The sequence below is a fragment of the Oreochromis niloticus genome, linkage group LG11 (genome assembly GCF_001858045.2).
Source record: "Oreochromis niloticus isolate F11D_XX linkage group LG11, O_niloticus_UMD_NMBU, whole genome shotgun sequence".
Taxonomy (NCBI): domain Eukaryota; kingdom Metazoa; phylum Chordata; class Actinopteri; order Cichliformes; family Cichlidae; genus Oreochromis; species Oreochromis niloticus.
This window is the reverse complement of record NC_031976.2, coordinates 17,638,270-17,654,929: the sequence shown is the minus strand read 5'-3', so window position 1 is coordinate 17,654,929 and position 16,660 is coordinate 17,638,270. Positions and strand designations below refer to the sequence as shown.

Below are 16,660 nucleotides of genomic sequence, written 5' to 3'. Positions count from 1 at the left end.
GAGGTCAAATTTCAACCACTGTCAATAGATGGCGAATAGCCAATCAAAAATGATTACTTGTGTCCCATGTGGCGTGATGTCAGCAGCTCTCCACTGAATACAAATGCACAGTATGGTAATTGGTCTGAACACCAGAAGTCTCTTTTATCTGGTATGTCCAAACAAAAGGTGTAAGGGTAGAAAGTACATGGAGAGATTTGCTGCTTTCACTGCCGTCTGTCGTATATTAACAGACCAACTGCAAATGGTAGTTGAAATACTCAAAATCGCTTCAATTTAAATCAGTTTAATTTATAACAACAAAACACGAAAACAGCTACCCCAACATGCTTTATATTATAAGGTAAAGACGCTAAAAAAATCCCAACAATCAGATAACCCCCTATGAGCAAGAACTTTGTGAGAGTGGGAAGGAAAAACTCCCCGTTAGCAGGAAGAAACCTCCAGCACAACTAGGCTTGGGGAGGTGGAGCCATCTGCCACGACTGGCCGGGGGTGAGGGGATCTACACAATGATTTCTTTTTCATGCTTTGAAATTGACGCCATCAAAGTCTGATTCTTCTAACGCCTTCAGGGTCAAACGTTTCGGAGCTTTAGAATTGCAGCAAGACACAAAAGGTTATTTGTCTTCTTCATGAATTTGCATTGACATCTTTTACTAACCCCCTTTACTTCACTTTTTACATCAGATTTAAATATATTTTGCACAGGCTAAATGATCAAAGAGAGTGGCATGCAGAGCTGAAAGATTGAAACAGCTCAGCTATGTTTTAATAACGTTTCCGTGACACTAAAAGAGGAATAAATTACAACACAAACAGCCTGTCAGCCAAACTGTTATTTTAAACATTGATATATGCCCAACATTTCACATTGGGTTCATCTCTGATATAATATAAACAAGTCTGCAGGCTAAGAGAGTATTTTGAGTCTCTCTTTTCATCACCAGTGTCTATTGTACTTACACTTAGTAGTAAGATACCAGGAACATTTCAAGGGCTAGTTTGTGAGAAAATGTTAAACTGATGATGAAAATAGAGACTCAAAATAGATACTTAGCCCCCAAAATGAAGATCAGCAGGCCTTTGATTACCTTAAATTCATGTGGTGATTCATAGGGTGTAAATGTGAGGATACAGTTTCAGGAAACAGGAAGCACCTACAATCTGTGTGAGCATGACCCCCAAATAGCATCCATAGGTGTGGTTGGTTTTGTGTCTGCTTTTGCAGTCAGTTCATCACCACATCAAAGTAAATGGAGATGAGATGCATTAAATATTAGTGTGATTACCAGTAATCACTTTGCGTGCTTGATTTAAATGCCCCCCCCCCCCCCCCGGCTATATTTTGTGCTTAAGCAAGGAAGTCCCCAAAATACATATTGTGTACAGTGAGTCACAAAAATCTCCTCTTGTCTCTGCGCTCTCTTTGTAAATACTGGCGGTACTTCTTTTTTCTTTTTCACCAAGTAAATCTAGCTCATAATGTTCCCACTGCATTTTCCTGTGCCTGTTTTACACCGTGTACACAGATGGGTTGTGCTGGTTTTTCAGACAGCTAAAGAGGATAAAGAAAATCAGGCGCTGTTTTGGCTGCAGTTAATTGTAAGATTCAGCCACATTATGTCATTCTTTTCTGAGCTCAGGGTCATTCAGTTGCCATGGCCAAGCTGTGCCAGTTAACAGCCAATACTTCTACAAGTTTAGGCTGTCAAATTGGATACTTCACACGCGTGTGATTCCGGCTTGGGGAAAAAAAACCATAATGTGAGCGATCTTTTTGTACAGATTGTCTCAATGATTAAATCATTTTCTCTTCAATTGGGGAGGCTGTGGAGACTTTATATCCAGAGGAAATGAGATAACACTAATATTTAATCTACTGCAGACTACACAGCCAGCGCACATTATCTTACCAGAGTGGGCCAGTTTAAAAACACCAGAGTCAAAGCAAGACAGGACATGCCAGCCTGACAAGATCTCACTTATCATTAATATGTTGTCATTTGATTTATGAAACTGTGCTTTATAGTTCAGGATTGCATAGCAGCGGCACCACCTTGCTACTTAAACCAGCCTACAGGTGACGGTATGACAATTGGATGAGTCAGATTCATAACTCATCATTTCCTTTGAAATACTCTGGGTGAGTACAACTGAAGGAAGTCGTGTAAAGACAGACAGTTGCTGATCTTGATTAAAAAGATGGAAAGCTCATCAGGCGTGACCCTGAAGAAAAGAAAATTACATATTCAGTCAGCTACTGATTCACCAACAGTGACGGATCATAAAAAAGGGTGAAAACAGTGAAAGAATACTAGTCCAATCAGTTAACAGTTAACATGTTTTATTGTTTATTCTATTATTGTGTTGTCTGTATTTATAATAATCGATAGTTATTAACGAGTAATTATTATATACTCCTTTTACATGTTTCATTTGGGTAGCAAAAGAAGTACAATACAAAGGAGACCTTCAGTTTATTGCTGCAGTATGTAGTGGAATCAATCAACAGGCAGTGACGAGAGAACGCTAACTAACGATTAAGCCAACAAACATCGACCTGAGGAAGACAGAAAGTTGAAGCTAACATATGCTGACTCTTTTATGTGAGAAGGAACGTGAGATAGAGGCAGATTCTTAATGAAGAGAAGAGAGAGAGAGCGTGCTAGAGATGCTTGAAATTCAGTAGGGAACCAGTTGCTACGGTAACAGGGAAGGTAGCTGGCTCCTGTAGGTGGTGTTACCATGACAACCACCCTCAGTGGCCAAGTGATGCTGAGAGAGAGAATGTGGAGAAGAAGCCTAAAAAAAAAAAATAGTGTTTACGTGTTTGATGAGACAGATGAAGGGGACGTCAAGTGAGCGGAAGCTGATATAACATGTGGGAGAGCGACACCTTCCACGCTGCTGCAGGCTTTCATCAACTTCCCTCGGTTTGCTTCCTTTGTGTAAGCGGCCTGACGAGTCAGCACGAGCTGACCCAGCCTTAGCTGCTTGTCCTGCTGTTCATTAACAGAGCACCTGAACACTTTGAACAGCAGGCCAACCGTGCTATATGAGAGACCTGGGAAGAGGAGGCTATTCCCTCAATATGCTTTTGCAGCTGCGGGGGTCACGCTAGCCGTGCTGGGCTCTTTTATCACCACTCGTGAGCATTCTGACCTCTCACTGGGAGTTAAAAGACCAGTTTGTCCTCACTGTGGTGATACCACATGTCTCTGAATGAAAGCACAGAATCAACATGGTGTGAAGTAGGCTGTTTTATACATACTGTTACAATTATTGTGGCATGTATTATGTTATGTGTTGGGGTGTCCACTGCTAAAAAGATTATACACTTTTGCTTTCTGTCACTGGTCACATCTCTAACTTAATATACATATATACTATATATACATATATATAGTAATAATAATGATATTGATATATACATGCAGCACATACTACTCTTCCACACTTCTTTGGGCTCGCGTAACCTATAGCACATTACCTCAAAGCCTTATTTGCATGAGGTGCATCTGCTAGACAGGCTCTCAGGGGAGCTGGCACAGTGATGAGAATTGTGTATGTGCATAAATAAAGAGACAGAAGCAAAAAAGATGTATGAATGTTTTAACCTCTCATTTTCTACCCCTGCCCCTCTTTCCCCTTCTCCTTTATGCCGCCTCTCTCTCAGTGCGGGACATTATTATTGCTTTACCATTATACAGCTACACTCAGCACACTACATATAGGCCAACTGCTTCAATTCACAATTTCCTAATGGCTTCTAAAAACATTAATCTTGAATCACAAATTTTGTTTTAAACTTCCGCCTCTGTTTAATGTTTTTCATGCAGTTTTTTTTGCCATGCAAGCATCAGAAAATCTGTTTATCCAAATTTTTTGCAATAAGTGAAAAACAGTTATGTGCAGCACTCACAACAAGGGCAGATGACATGCAGATCCAAAGGAGAATACAGAGGAAGAAAGAATCCAGATCTGCTGCAAAGACAACAGAGTGAAAGACACAGAGGAATAAGCAAAAAGTGCAAGTAGAAGATAAGAAGCAGGCAAGAGGAAGCATCAGATCTTACTGATGCCAGCTGCCTGCTGCTTGTCGGAGGCACTATGGAAAGACAGCCTGTCCTTAAGTGGATCAATTATTGCAGTGTTTTAACCTAAACATGCCCTCATTTAGGCTTCGAGATTGCCCTAATCTACTTAAAAGATGCTCAAGGGCACGATGATGTTGCTTTAAGACTTCAGCCTTGTCTCGCCTGCACAAATACACTCTTATCTGATACCTTACTCGGCTGTAAAACTGAGCTATCGTCTAGATATATGTCATGTGTCTTAAACTGAAAACCGTCCTACTCCATAATCTCCATGCTCAATTGACAATTTGGTTTCAGGGTGGATTGCCAGTTTTAGAAAGACAGTTTAAAGCATGCCCATCGCTGTGTTTTGATCCCAGCTTATCAGTCTTGCTTATGTGCTATTAGAACTAAATTGCAGTATTTAACTACACAGGAAAAAGATGTAACAATAGCCTGCTGTAATAGAAAACAGTTGTCTTAATAAGTCTGGTGTACAATACATTTGAGCAGTGCCAATAAACAATATTCTTTAAGGCACGAAAGTGTTTACTAATAGGAATTTGAACCACCGAGTCCCAGACATTACTCAAGCCTTTTGAATGTGTTTACAGCATAAATACAGATTTGGAAAGCTGTGTTGCATTGTGTCAATCTCAATCTGCCTAAGGAAAATCCACTATTCAATGTCAATTGTGTTGACATTAGGATGATTCAGACAGACCTGCAGTGCTTAAATCTCTACTAAGCTGCTGATTCCTTCAATCCCCCGAGGTACCTCTTCAGCTTGAAATTGCATCTGCAGGCGCACAGTGTTTGGCATTAAAATCCTGGCATTCCCCTGTTGTTTTTGCTTAACTGTGAAGGAGGTTCAGCTGTGTTACATAACATCAGAAATTCATCACCGCTAAGACAAAACCATTTCAGCTTGGCTGTGCTGGAGGAACAGAATCTTGCAGGCACATAATGTTTCCGGACTCTCTCTTGTTTTTGGCTGGATTTGTGAAATGTTATTACGCAGTTGTTTCCCTCCCACATATCTCCAGGAGGTGGTTGCACAGAAAGGCTTGTGAAAATGACCAGCGATGCTTTGTGTTTTTTGTTTTTTTTGTCTTTTCTGAAGAAAAAAAACATGCACAGTGTGGCGTCATTATGGTGCGTGACTCAGATAAGGCATTTGTTGAAACGTGGGTGGAACTGAGAGGCACATTTGTATAGCTGCTCTATGCAACACAAGTATCGCAATCACTCGTCTCAGTCTGAATATAGCTAAATACTGCCTTTCCATTGAAGTGGGGACACCACCCCAAATTTATTTTACTTCTGCGGGAGTTTCGTTTTGTGTTATATAGTCGACATTTTTTTTTCACCAAGTTTTACAGAAGCTGATAAGAAGGCTACATAGGAAAACAAGCAAGACGCTTGCTGAAAATATAGCTGCGAGATTATGCATACATGCATAATGGAAGGACAATAAAGGTGCCACTTTAAGTAGGTTAAGGATATTGTAGGACATTTAGATTGGATCTTCATTTTGAAAAAGTAAAGCGAGCCCTTGTTTTTCTGGCTGGGTCTCGTGCTGCTATTGTATATGTGGGAGGTCTGTATCCAGTTAAATACGTGGGCATAAAGGATGACAATGTGGCTTTTTAGAGAAGACAAAATTCAAAATCTTTCCTATGGCCCAGTTGCAGAAGTCTGCACAATGTGGGGTTTTCCCGGGGCTTTTCAGAGGGCTTAGGTGATGTCCGGGTCAGGGGTTAGTGGTTGGAATTTTATGGAGGAAATTTTAACTTGCCGACATTTTTTTCATGTTGTTTCTGACTTCCATTTGTGCCATGTTTATGAGCTGACGCTTGCAATATTTATTGTACTTACAAACAATATTCAATTTATTTCACTGACTAACATGCTTGAGATTTAATATTAAAAATCACTTGGACACATAGGAAGAATCAAGATGTTGAAATCCATGCCAGTTGAGCTATTTAAGCAATATTAATCTGAGAAGTAAAATTGGATGGATGCTAAGAATTTCTAGCTGGCATTGGTGTAGCCTCCTATGTAACATAAACTCTTGGCATATGAAAAAAAGATGCTCTTATGCATTTGCATGGCTTATGTATATAGGCTTAGATAATATTTACAGTGCATCAGTTCAGTTTTTATGTATTTGCATAATCCTATGGACTGCCTCTGCTGGTAACCTAATTAATTTTGTGTAAGGCCCTCCGTGAAACACATACGCTTTGGAAACTAACAATGGCAGGGAAGATCCTTGAGTGCTGGTTGGATATAGGCTTTTGTCTTTTAGTAAACATCTTTGCTTCTAAATAACCTCAGTCATAAAACTGCCAGCCTCGAGCTCTGTGGAGTCTCTTGCAGTGATGCCAGCTGACGTGTCCTGTATTTTTAAGCTATACTTGAAATTAAATCAAATATTGGGAGCTGACTTTGGCTGCTGTTCCAGACCTAGATGAACCCTGGTGATTATAGGGCCATCTGCTCCCAGTGTGCCCAGCTGGAGGCTGGACCACTGTAATCTGAACTGATGTAGCCTGTGATGTTTGCACATCTCTAAAACCAAAAGCCTCTCACATATTTTTTTTCTTATATCGAAATAAAGCATTCAGTTTATTATCCCATAAGTAACATTGCAGCAATGTGTGGTTTACAGTAGGAAGCTAAAGGAAAAAAAACACAATGCAATATGTTCCGCTCTGCCCATCAGTCTCCTCTGAATTGAAAATTAATGGCTTCAATTAGCCATTAGCTAGAGATGTATAATAATGAGTCAATATGCAGAGCTAACCTGCTTTATCCCCCGTTGTCCCTTTTGCATCATGAGAGTCTGGCTTACCCTCTTATAACTACATGCAACACCAGGAAGAGGCCTGATGGAGCCTATGAATAATTAAGCAACATGATTACAATGATGAATGCCCCTAAATCTATCTGGCCATTTAGCACTAGTCTAGGAAGGGAGGCCAAACAGCGGAGTGTCACGCATTGTGTGAAAGCTGTTAGGGAGGGAGAGGGGAGACAAGAGGGACATCAGGAAGAGGGAGGTGGATCAGCCTGTAGAGGAGGCAGAGGAAGAGAGGGAAAAAAAAGGAAAATGGAGAAAGAGTGAGTGAAGGAGGGGCTCAGAAGCAGGAAGACACCCACTATTAAGCCATCTGTGCTGCAGAAAAGCACAAAGACGAAGGCCTGTGTGTGTGTGTGTGTGTTTCATAAATGTATGGGTTACTCATGTAAGGCTTATTCACACGGGGTGTGGGTGAGTCCTCCACACGAGTTAGCGGTTGTTGGATGGTGTTACACTAATCAAGAGCGATCCTAGCTAATCAGGCTTTTCACATAGTTTGCCTAAAGTTTGATACTTTTTATGTATCGTGACATAATCAAATCTTGTCTTTGGGAATTCACTGACTAAAAATTGTATTGCCAGCAGATATGTACTGTGCAAGTTTTGCTGCCTGGAACTTTGATTCTGCTTTACAAAAGGTAAAGTGATGGTCCATAATCATCTACTGACTGCCTGTTAAATCATTTTTATGGCACATATTTAGCACTTAGCACTAAGTGTTACATATTTCTTTTTATTATTTACATTTTGTCATTTGTGATGTTTAAATAGCTCGTCCAATATCCCACTGATGTCATTATCAAGGTATCATCACAAGATACTATAAAAGAGATTGCTGCATAGTGGAAGAGAATTAGTAAGGATGAGCTCCTTAGGGCTCTGATGTCTGTAGTTCATTATCAGTAGTTAACTAAACTCTCAGTATATCCCAGAGAGAGTTGATTTATACATACACAACAATGCATGATAACCACACATGAAGGTACATGCACATTGTGTACCTCTAATAACTGAGAGGAGTTATTGAATAAATAAACTACAGTCACACAAAACATGATGACATGAAAGCAAAATCAATCATAACTGTAAAAGTGAGTTTTGATATGAAAGCAAAGTTCTTCCCAGCTCGTCAGCATCCGAATTACTACGACCAATTGGTTTGGTTCTTCAAACTACCGTCTAACAGCGGCTTGTAGAAAGTGAAAAATGATGGGTGGGCTTCTCCCCTCTGCCTCTTCTCCTCTGGCTTGCCTGCAAAGGCCAGGAGATTGCATCATTACAGAGGATGAAGTCATCCTGCAACATAAGGGTGGAACAGGTGCTGAAAATTTAATTAGAGAAGGATGGGAGATGCTGGTGGAACATGTAAATGCACTGCCCAAACTCGCCCCCGACAGACAACTCAGTTTATGTTTATGTTCAGCATACACCAGATCATATCTGCTATTTTGTGTGCTCGTAACATAATTTGCTCTACTGGACAGGCATCTGCTAAAGTGTAATCACACATTATTATATCCAAGCAAAAATTTCCACTGCGTCTGGTCCAAGTGGACTGTGCGCTCGTCTCTCTGGGAGCTTCTAGTTTTTCTTGTGATGCTTTTTTTTGCTGTGGAGGTACACCCGTGATTACAAAGTGGAACAGTCAGTATGCAGTGCATATGGAGAAGCAGAGCTGAGGAATAATAATAAAATACCAAGAGAGCTAACAGAGGCAAAGAATACGGGGAAAAGGCAGAAAGCCAATCGACGTTTCCTGGCTTTATATCACCAGGTTGTTATTAATGATGCAGCATCCCCTGCAGTGGGGAGCTGTCAGGTTTCTGGGCTGTCGGCCTGTTCAGCCTCATCAGCACAAGGACATGATATGTGGAGCTCAGGATGTTTGAACAGCACTTCCTCACGACTTGTGAAGCCCTCACTCTCCCCCGCATACTTGCAGACTGTACTGTACGGAGATGCTTCAGTACACCACGGCATTTTCTCCCCGAGACATGGCGGGCGGCTCTGCAACCTGTCTGTTACTGGAGAAGTGTCACTGTTGACAGATTGTGATGCATTATTGGGAAGCCAGCTGGATCGCTGCGTTCAGAGTGTTCATGGTCACAACACAACAGTGGCAGCACTCTGAAGTCTAATTGGCTTTAAAATGGGAATAACATACCAGGAACGCACTGAAAATCTTGTACTGCACGTTGGGAATTATAGCCATAATTTGTAGGCATAAAACATTGATGGAAATGCTTAATCAAAGCACAAGAGTGTGATTAATTAATTGTAGCTAAAGTTATTTTTAACTGAATGAAAGCCAGATCCTTCACATTGTCTATTTAACTGATATAGCCAGTGAGTACAGCATTCTGATGAAAACACTTGGTGTTTGAATATTTGAAAACATTACTTACCTATTACAGTTAAAAACTCTTTAAAGCTAATTTTTAAATAATGTTTTTTAATATTAAGACATGGCTGAAGTCTACCAGCTCTGTAAGCTTCTACAGAAACACAGCAGTGCTTAGTGGTGAACTCTACTCACAACTTTGATAATGGGTATGTGTGAGTTCTGAACACATTTAACTTTTAGCCCGAACATGTCAGCAGAAGAAGAGTCACGTGATAATCAAAGCTTCTTTAATATACAGAACAGTGCTCTCAGCAGAGGCTCTGTTGCGTGTTCGTTGGTATGCCCATGACCCTGGATTGGTTTACATGGCTAACAAAATGGATGAATGTTAGTACGCATCTTTTTCCGCAACCTGTCAAGAAAGTCTTGCGCAACTGACCTTCACAAGGCAGATTTTGCACTTGCTTAAGTTACCAATTTCATTTTTTGGTGCGTCAAGTGCTGCTGAATTTCACACAATTTTTCCACCAGGTGACCCTATAGTAGGAATACTACATATTAAACACTAGAAACATAGTTCTGTTCTTAAATATTAAGCATAATTAGGCCATACAATTATAAATATGTGGTTGATATTGTGCTATGGATGGATATTAATGGCAGAAACATAATTTCCTTAAAAACTTTACAACTTACTGAATTTGGCCCGCAATGAAGTTCCAAACAAAGTCAAAACCTTTCACTATCAAGTGGCCAGCCACTGCAGCTGTTCTCACACTCAAATATAAACTTACTTCCATATCTCACATGGTTCCTGGGCCGTTGACCCAGTGTTTTCAATTTCTTCTTGTTCTGTTTATTTTCCACATGTCCATGTTTCCTGGTTTACCGTGCCAGCTTTCTGTCTATGTGCATCATGTCTAGTTCTACCTCCTATGTCTTATTAGTCAGATTATGTTCAGCTGTGTACTGACCGGTCATTAGCCTGTGTATTTAAGTCCTTAGTTTCCTCCAGTTCATTGTCTTGTCATCGTCGATCCCGCATCTGTGTTCCAGTTCAGTCATTCAGCCAGTCTTTCCAGTCAATCAGCTATACTTCTCATGTTGAGTTCATCTGTTCATCACAATAAACATCAGCCTTCACCAACATGTGAGTCTTGCGTTTGGGTCCTCTCTTCCTCACATCTACACAACGACGCCTGACACTCAGCAGGTGAAACTACAGGCTGCTGCAAGCTTCAACAGGTTCGAGCAAGCCACATCAGCTTTCAGCCGTCAGTTTCTCTATGAACTGCCCATTCTAGTCTCGAGTTTAAGGGCAGTAGTCAGAATGCTATTTACTGAAGTGAACAACATGTGCGCTCAAGTATGGCTGCATGGTAGTATATATGTCAGGATTAGTTTCTGCCATAGCAATAAAGTTGCATTATGAGCACATAAATAAAGCAAATGAACGTTCCATGTTTTCCAAATATGGACACTCAGCAGCAATATTCACTGGAGTTAAAGACTGTGTCGAACCGGGGTATGACACATAAGAGCTGCCACGATCAGATTCATAGACAGCCTCAGCAAATGTATTTCTGGGATTGTTAAGTATTGAATTAAGTGATTTTCCATTTCCATTTCTTTAAAAAAGAAAGTGAAATACCATAAAATGTATTTATGCCCCCCCAACTAATGCTTCTTAAAAGCATTTTTACCATTTTGGTAAGAATAAATAGATGTGATGCTTGTTGATGACAGTTCCTGTTATTGCTGTAATAATACAATGGCACAAAAACAGTGAAACAAAGACATTACGTGGTATTCACGCAGTAGGGTAAAATGGGTCTCGTAGCTTATGTGATTTCAGCTGCTGATTGCTGTTTATGTGATGTTGTTGATGATTATAGTGGTGAAAAGAATGTGGAGAAGAAGTGCTTCTACTTGTCTCGTTCAACAATTAAGGCTTCTGCTTCTTTGTGGAGCAGCAGACCAGAAGCATACACACTGTAGATCATACAGTTGTATTGGTTATAAGGGAATGTCAAGAGAGTTCTAATCTGGTCCTGCATCTGACTGGAGATTGGGAGTGCAGACTTGTGAGGCTCGAGGTCAGGGCCTCAGGCTCCTGATGGACTGCTATTGATTGGGGGAACGTGGCGATACAGTTGCAGTCGCTGAGCATTGATTTTCTGCAAGTGCAGTAGTGGAGAGCGGACAGAATGAGAGAGCTGGACCAGAGGGAGCTGCCAGGTTATCTTCTCAAATATCCGGAAGTTCTTTTTTTCTTTCTTTTTTTTTTTCATTGTGGCACTGACCTTCCCTGACTCAAAGAGATATATCTATTTAGACATTAGCTCAGCAGCTACTCTAGACAGATTGTTTCAGCAACTTCAGCAGTCTTCCCCTTTGCTTATCTTACAGTACACTTAACCAATTAAACGATCCAATTCAGCTCTGTCAGTAACAAGCAACAGTTGGTTTTTAAGCAGGTGTAATATTTAATAATGTTGAGCTGCAATAAAAGAGTTTTAACCTAAACATGTCATACTACTGAATATAATTCTGTTCACATAACCAACTACCCAGCAGGAATTGCAGGGGGTTGGAGCCTATCCAAGCTGATATCGGGGGAGAGCTTTGATAGACTCCAGAGAGGCTGTCAGTCCATCGCAGGGCTCATACATTGGTGGGACAGACCATTCCCATCCACAGTTACAGCAAATATAGAATCATCAGTTAACCTAACAAGAAAGTCTTTGGCATGTGGGAGTAAATCACCCAGAGACAACCCACTCAGGCACTGGGGAAACATGGCTTTCATGCTTAGCCCTAGCTGACCATCAGGTGTAAGCACAGAACCCTGTTGCTGTTAGTTGATGGTTTAAACCCATATTTGGATGCATATAGTACCAGTTCTCATGTTTTTAAACTGTGTGGAATTGTGTTGCCTTTCTTTTTAAATTTTACAGATATTTTAAATTCAAAAAGCTCCTGTGCTGAATCATCTCTTCTTTTAAGAGGAGTTTTCTCTTTTCTCTTGTGTGAATTTAATATGCTAAACAATTCAAGACCTGCTTTGGTTTATTATCTGTTCTATAGTTTTTGGTTGATTGATGGTCATCAAACTCGTCAATACTCTGCTGGCTCAATAACTGCAGCGTTACAATGCAAACAACCTCTTGCTCTGGAGTTGGGTTTTTTTGAGGGGGGTGTGGTTAGTAACGTTTTATCTTGACATTCACTGACATGATCCTTTGCGTTATGCAGTGACTTTCACCAGAAAATCATCTCCGTTTCCAGCGCAGTTTAAGACAGTCGTTAAATGACAGTTTTCCACAGCATCACATCGCTTTTGGGAAATGAGGTTGTGTAAATCAAGACATTTCGATTTTTGGAACGTTTCCCGTCTTCTAAGCAGCCATTGTTTCCATTTGCTTATCTGCGCTACCGTTATTAACTCGTTGCGACTTGCAGGTACCCGAAACTTGTTTGATGGGTAAATTATCCCAATGAATATGTCAGCAAGTGCTGACGGCTAAAAACGCTAGAACGTCATTCTTTCAGAGAATCAGTTTTGCAGCATTGAAAAAAAAAAGTTCATTAGGGAGAAAGTACTTTTGTAAAATTACTATAGAAAATGACAGACTTTAAATCACAACTACCACTTATGAGCATTATGTTAACAGCCTATGACCCTGGAAGTAGTTTAGATTTTAGAAAGAGATACTTGTGTTCATTGTGTCATCACAGGCATATCTCTCTAAGAGATATTCATATAATGTAAATGAATAGACATAAATCAATTTCTAAAGAGGTCTATAAAGTCATTCACAAATCTTAAAAAAAAACTGCTCTGGGAAACGGGGAGCGGTAATGAAAAGTAGATGCGTAATTTGTTAGAAATCTGCTAAGACATGCAGAAACACAAACCCTGCCCAGCATAATTATAATGCACAGACTGCTCAGGGCTTATTATATTTATTGTACATTTACTCAGAGAGGTTTATATATTTATTTTACCCAGTATGAATTTTAATTAGGACTTCAAACACTTTAGCTCCATTTGGCCAAAGCAGGGCTTTCCTTTGATCAGGCGTCACTCTCCCATATTTTTCCTCCTCTATTTCTTCCCTTTGGGCAACTTCCTTCTAATTGGCTCAGCGTCGCTCATCTTGTCTGTCGTCAGTGGGCCTGTCTCTCTGTCTGTCAGCACAGATGAAAGCATATGAGCTGTATACAGACTCTGGGGTGTGGGCTCCCTTTTTTGTGGAGTTTCGTGGTTAGACAATAAATAACATTGCATGTTGTCTCTGTGAATGTTTTTGTTCAATTGTTACTAAGAAACCTGCATCCTTTTACTTTACATGGCCTGCAGGAGTCTTTGAATATGTTCCATAAATGTTTTCTCCAGCAGACATGACTCAGGGATCCAGCTGAACATGAAGCATACACTGTATTTCTTCACTTTCGCTTTAGGGCTCCCTTCAGTTATGTTTTCTTAAAAAAAGAAGTCTGTGTTTGTTCGTTTTTTAGACCCTTTTCCTCCCTCCCTAACCCCTCCTCTTCTTTATTCCTCCCTGGACTCTCTCTGTGTCTGTCCTGTGTGTTAATGTAGTGAAGTGGCGCATCGGTCAATGAGCTTGTATTAACACCTGACTCCCAGCCCTAGCTGCTGTTTGTTCCTCTACCGGGGTCCCCTGGGCCCTCCCCCCAGGCAGAGGCAACATATCCCACAATCAATAGCAACATCCTAGAAGGCCACGGATGAGGGGAAGGAGAAGAGAGAGGGGAAGCAGTCTTTTACGTGCTCTTGTATGGGTTTTTTCTTTTGCAACAGACCTCTCGCCTTCTTCTGCCAGCCGTTCCTTGTTTTCTCAGATGTCAGTGCTGTCAGCAGACAGGGAGCACAGGCCCTCCAGTTCACAGTTGGGCATTTAATTTGCTCCTTCATTCATTTTGGGGCATTTCAAGAGTGACGGTTCTGTGGTTCTATCTTTTCTGAATTTTAAGTTTTCTCGTAAAGCGAGCGGTGTGCAGACTTCTACATTAGTCTCTTCTCTCTTCCTCTACATTTTCCCCTTTCTCTTTCGATCTCTCGCTCACTCTGTCTTGCACTCAGGCTTACACTCTTGGTCTATAATGTCGGAGAGTGCTAGAGTGCATTTAGGAATTATCTGTGGTCTTTCCACCATGGATCGGCTTCAGACAGAATATTCTCAGCTTCTGTGTTTATATTAACTCCTCCTCATCTGTCTTGCCCCCGCCCCTCCCCTTTTGCTTTCTAGGCTTTGGCCATGGCCGAGGTGAACGGGCCAGTCCCCCAGGTGGCCGAGCCGCAGATTGCCATGTTCTGTGGCCGTCAGCTCCTGCACATGAACACACAGACCGGCCAGTGGGAACCGGATCCTCAGGGCCGCCAGGGCTGCTTCAAAGAGCCCAGCCAAATCCAGTCCTACTGTCAGGAGGTAGGAAGCAAAACTTTGCAGGGAGATTTAAATTCAGCGAATGGAAACTAAACAGCTCTGATGAAGACCAGACTAGAACAGCAGCATTATAAAATTGCTGGTTTAGGAATACTATTCCATGGTCTCAGCAAAAATGAATAAAAAAATAAAAAACAAACTGTATAAAACAAAGGGAGTTGAGTAAAATTTCACATTTTTTTCTCTAATTTGATTTGTCTAACACGTGTCCTATCAAACCTATATATTCACAAATATATAGTGGAGTGATGGCGGCCTGTTGGAATACTACAATATTTCACCTGGCCTACCATCTACCTTTCTGTCCTCTTGTTACCTGCTACTGTATGTGTACTCTTTAGCATCTGCTGTAAAGTTATTAGTGGTACACATGCTCTCCACACACTCCTTAGGCTGACATTATGATAGAAAAGGCAGCCAAGCACCATCTGGAGGCCAAAGCAGACGCAGCAGCTACAGACAGCAGCAGCCATGAGCTTGAATGGACAGTAATGCGATTAGCTGACATATTATGCATTTGAAACGGCTTTTACACAAAGCCCTCGTTTTCCGTGATATTTGTGAGGAAAGCATTTAGTGTGTGTTCAGACTGCAGGCTACAGCTATATTTCTTTCGCTTATTAAATCTCATTATGTGCTTGTGCTTCAAATGATTGGCCTAAATTGAAAATGGAAATAGTCCAGTGTCAAATTAGAAATATTGAAAGACAAGAATGGCCATTGAAATGATTATATCTAATGTGGCTTTAGACAAATGCCCCTACACAGCTTCATGAAGTTTAAAAAAATATATACATATATGTATATATATATTTATATATACTGCATGGCTCTCCCTTGTTAGTCTTCTCCCCACTGATACTGCTCTCCCTCCTCTTCTTCCCTGATCCTGCTGCTTCTGCTCTACCCCAAATTTACCAATTTTACCCCTATCTGCTCTTCCTTTTGTCTTTATTCCCTCTGTTTTGTCCATCTACCTATTTGTTTCTGTGTCTCCATTATCTCTGCATGTACCTATACACTCAGATGTACCCAGGGCTCTCAATCTCCCATATAGAGGAGTCCAAAAGACCAGTCACCATCCCTGCCTGGTGTAAGAAAGGTTGGGGGCACTGCCAGACACACCCGTTCATAGTCCTGCCCTACCGCTGCCTGGGTAAGAACAACACAAATCACTCTAACACAATAACAAAAATAACCGATTTATATATTTTTTAAACAATAGAGTATATTTCACATATTCCTATGATGATTGTGCTTTGGTTGTGTTGTTTTTTTTCCAATTAGTTTTTAATGTGCAATTTAAAAGCTAATTGTCTAAATTAAACTGTGAAGGCTGTGATCCTGATTTGTTTTGTTTTGTTTTATTCTGGGTAAAAAAAAAAGTGAATGTGTTCACACATATGTAACTAATACACAAGCTAACAAGATAAGATGTTTAATTTACAGTTCAAATACCAGCATTTTCATGTCTCCCAGCACTACACATTTGTACACTGTAGTTAGGCAGCACTTAAAAACTGGACTGTGAGACAGAAAAGACTTGCAGACAAGCAGGTCAAGCATGCTATAGGCCACTAGGTGGCCAAATAGGCTAACGATGGATGAGTGATTAAATGAAAGGGTAATGAATAGTAAGTCACTCTAGATTAATTAAAAACTTACATGTTGATGCATCATACCGTGAAACCTGCTATAGCCTGTTTGATCTCTACGGCAGTGCCTGTCATATGGGTTTTTCCTCATGCATGAACCTAAATGAAGAGTAATGATAACGGTAAGAGATTAAAAGGAAACAGTGTAAACTGTTCATTTCTTCTCAGTTTATTAAGAAAGGCAGTTAATATTCTGCATTTATCATCTCTGTAATAAATATTTTACATTCATTCTAAGCAAA

The 16,660-nt window shown here is 40.6% G+C and overlaps 1 protein-coding gene and 1 long non-coding RNA gene across 3 annotated transcripts in view; one reads left to right on the top strand and one right to left on the bottom strand.

Annotated features, from left to right (window-relative positions):
- The window catches only part of aplp1 (amyloid beta (A4) precursor-like protein 1), a 34,115-nt gene that overhangs the window by 6,886 nt on the left and 10,569 nt on the right, over positions 1 to 16,660 (top strand). For both annotated transcript variants that reach the window (XM_013277027.3, XM_013277026.3), the window contains exons 2-3: positions 14,566 to 14,745; positions 15,790 to 15,919. In XM_013277027.3, the coding sequence (XP_013132481.1) occupies positions 14,566 to 14,745; positions 15,790 to 15,919 (310 nt within the window). The remainder of the gene's footprint in view (positions 1 to 14,565; positions 14,746 to 15,789; positions 15,920 to 16,660) is intronic.
- Positions 7,407 to 10,893, bottom strand: LOC109204235 (uncharacterized). The gene is made up of 2 exons (XR_002063813.2): positions 10,087 to 10,893; positions 7,407 to 8,244 (listed from the first exon to the last, which is right to left on the bottom strand). It is a non-coding gene; the product is annotated as an uncharacterized LOC109204235 (long non-coding RNA).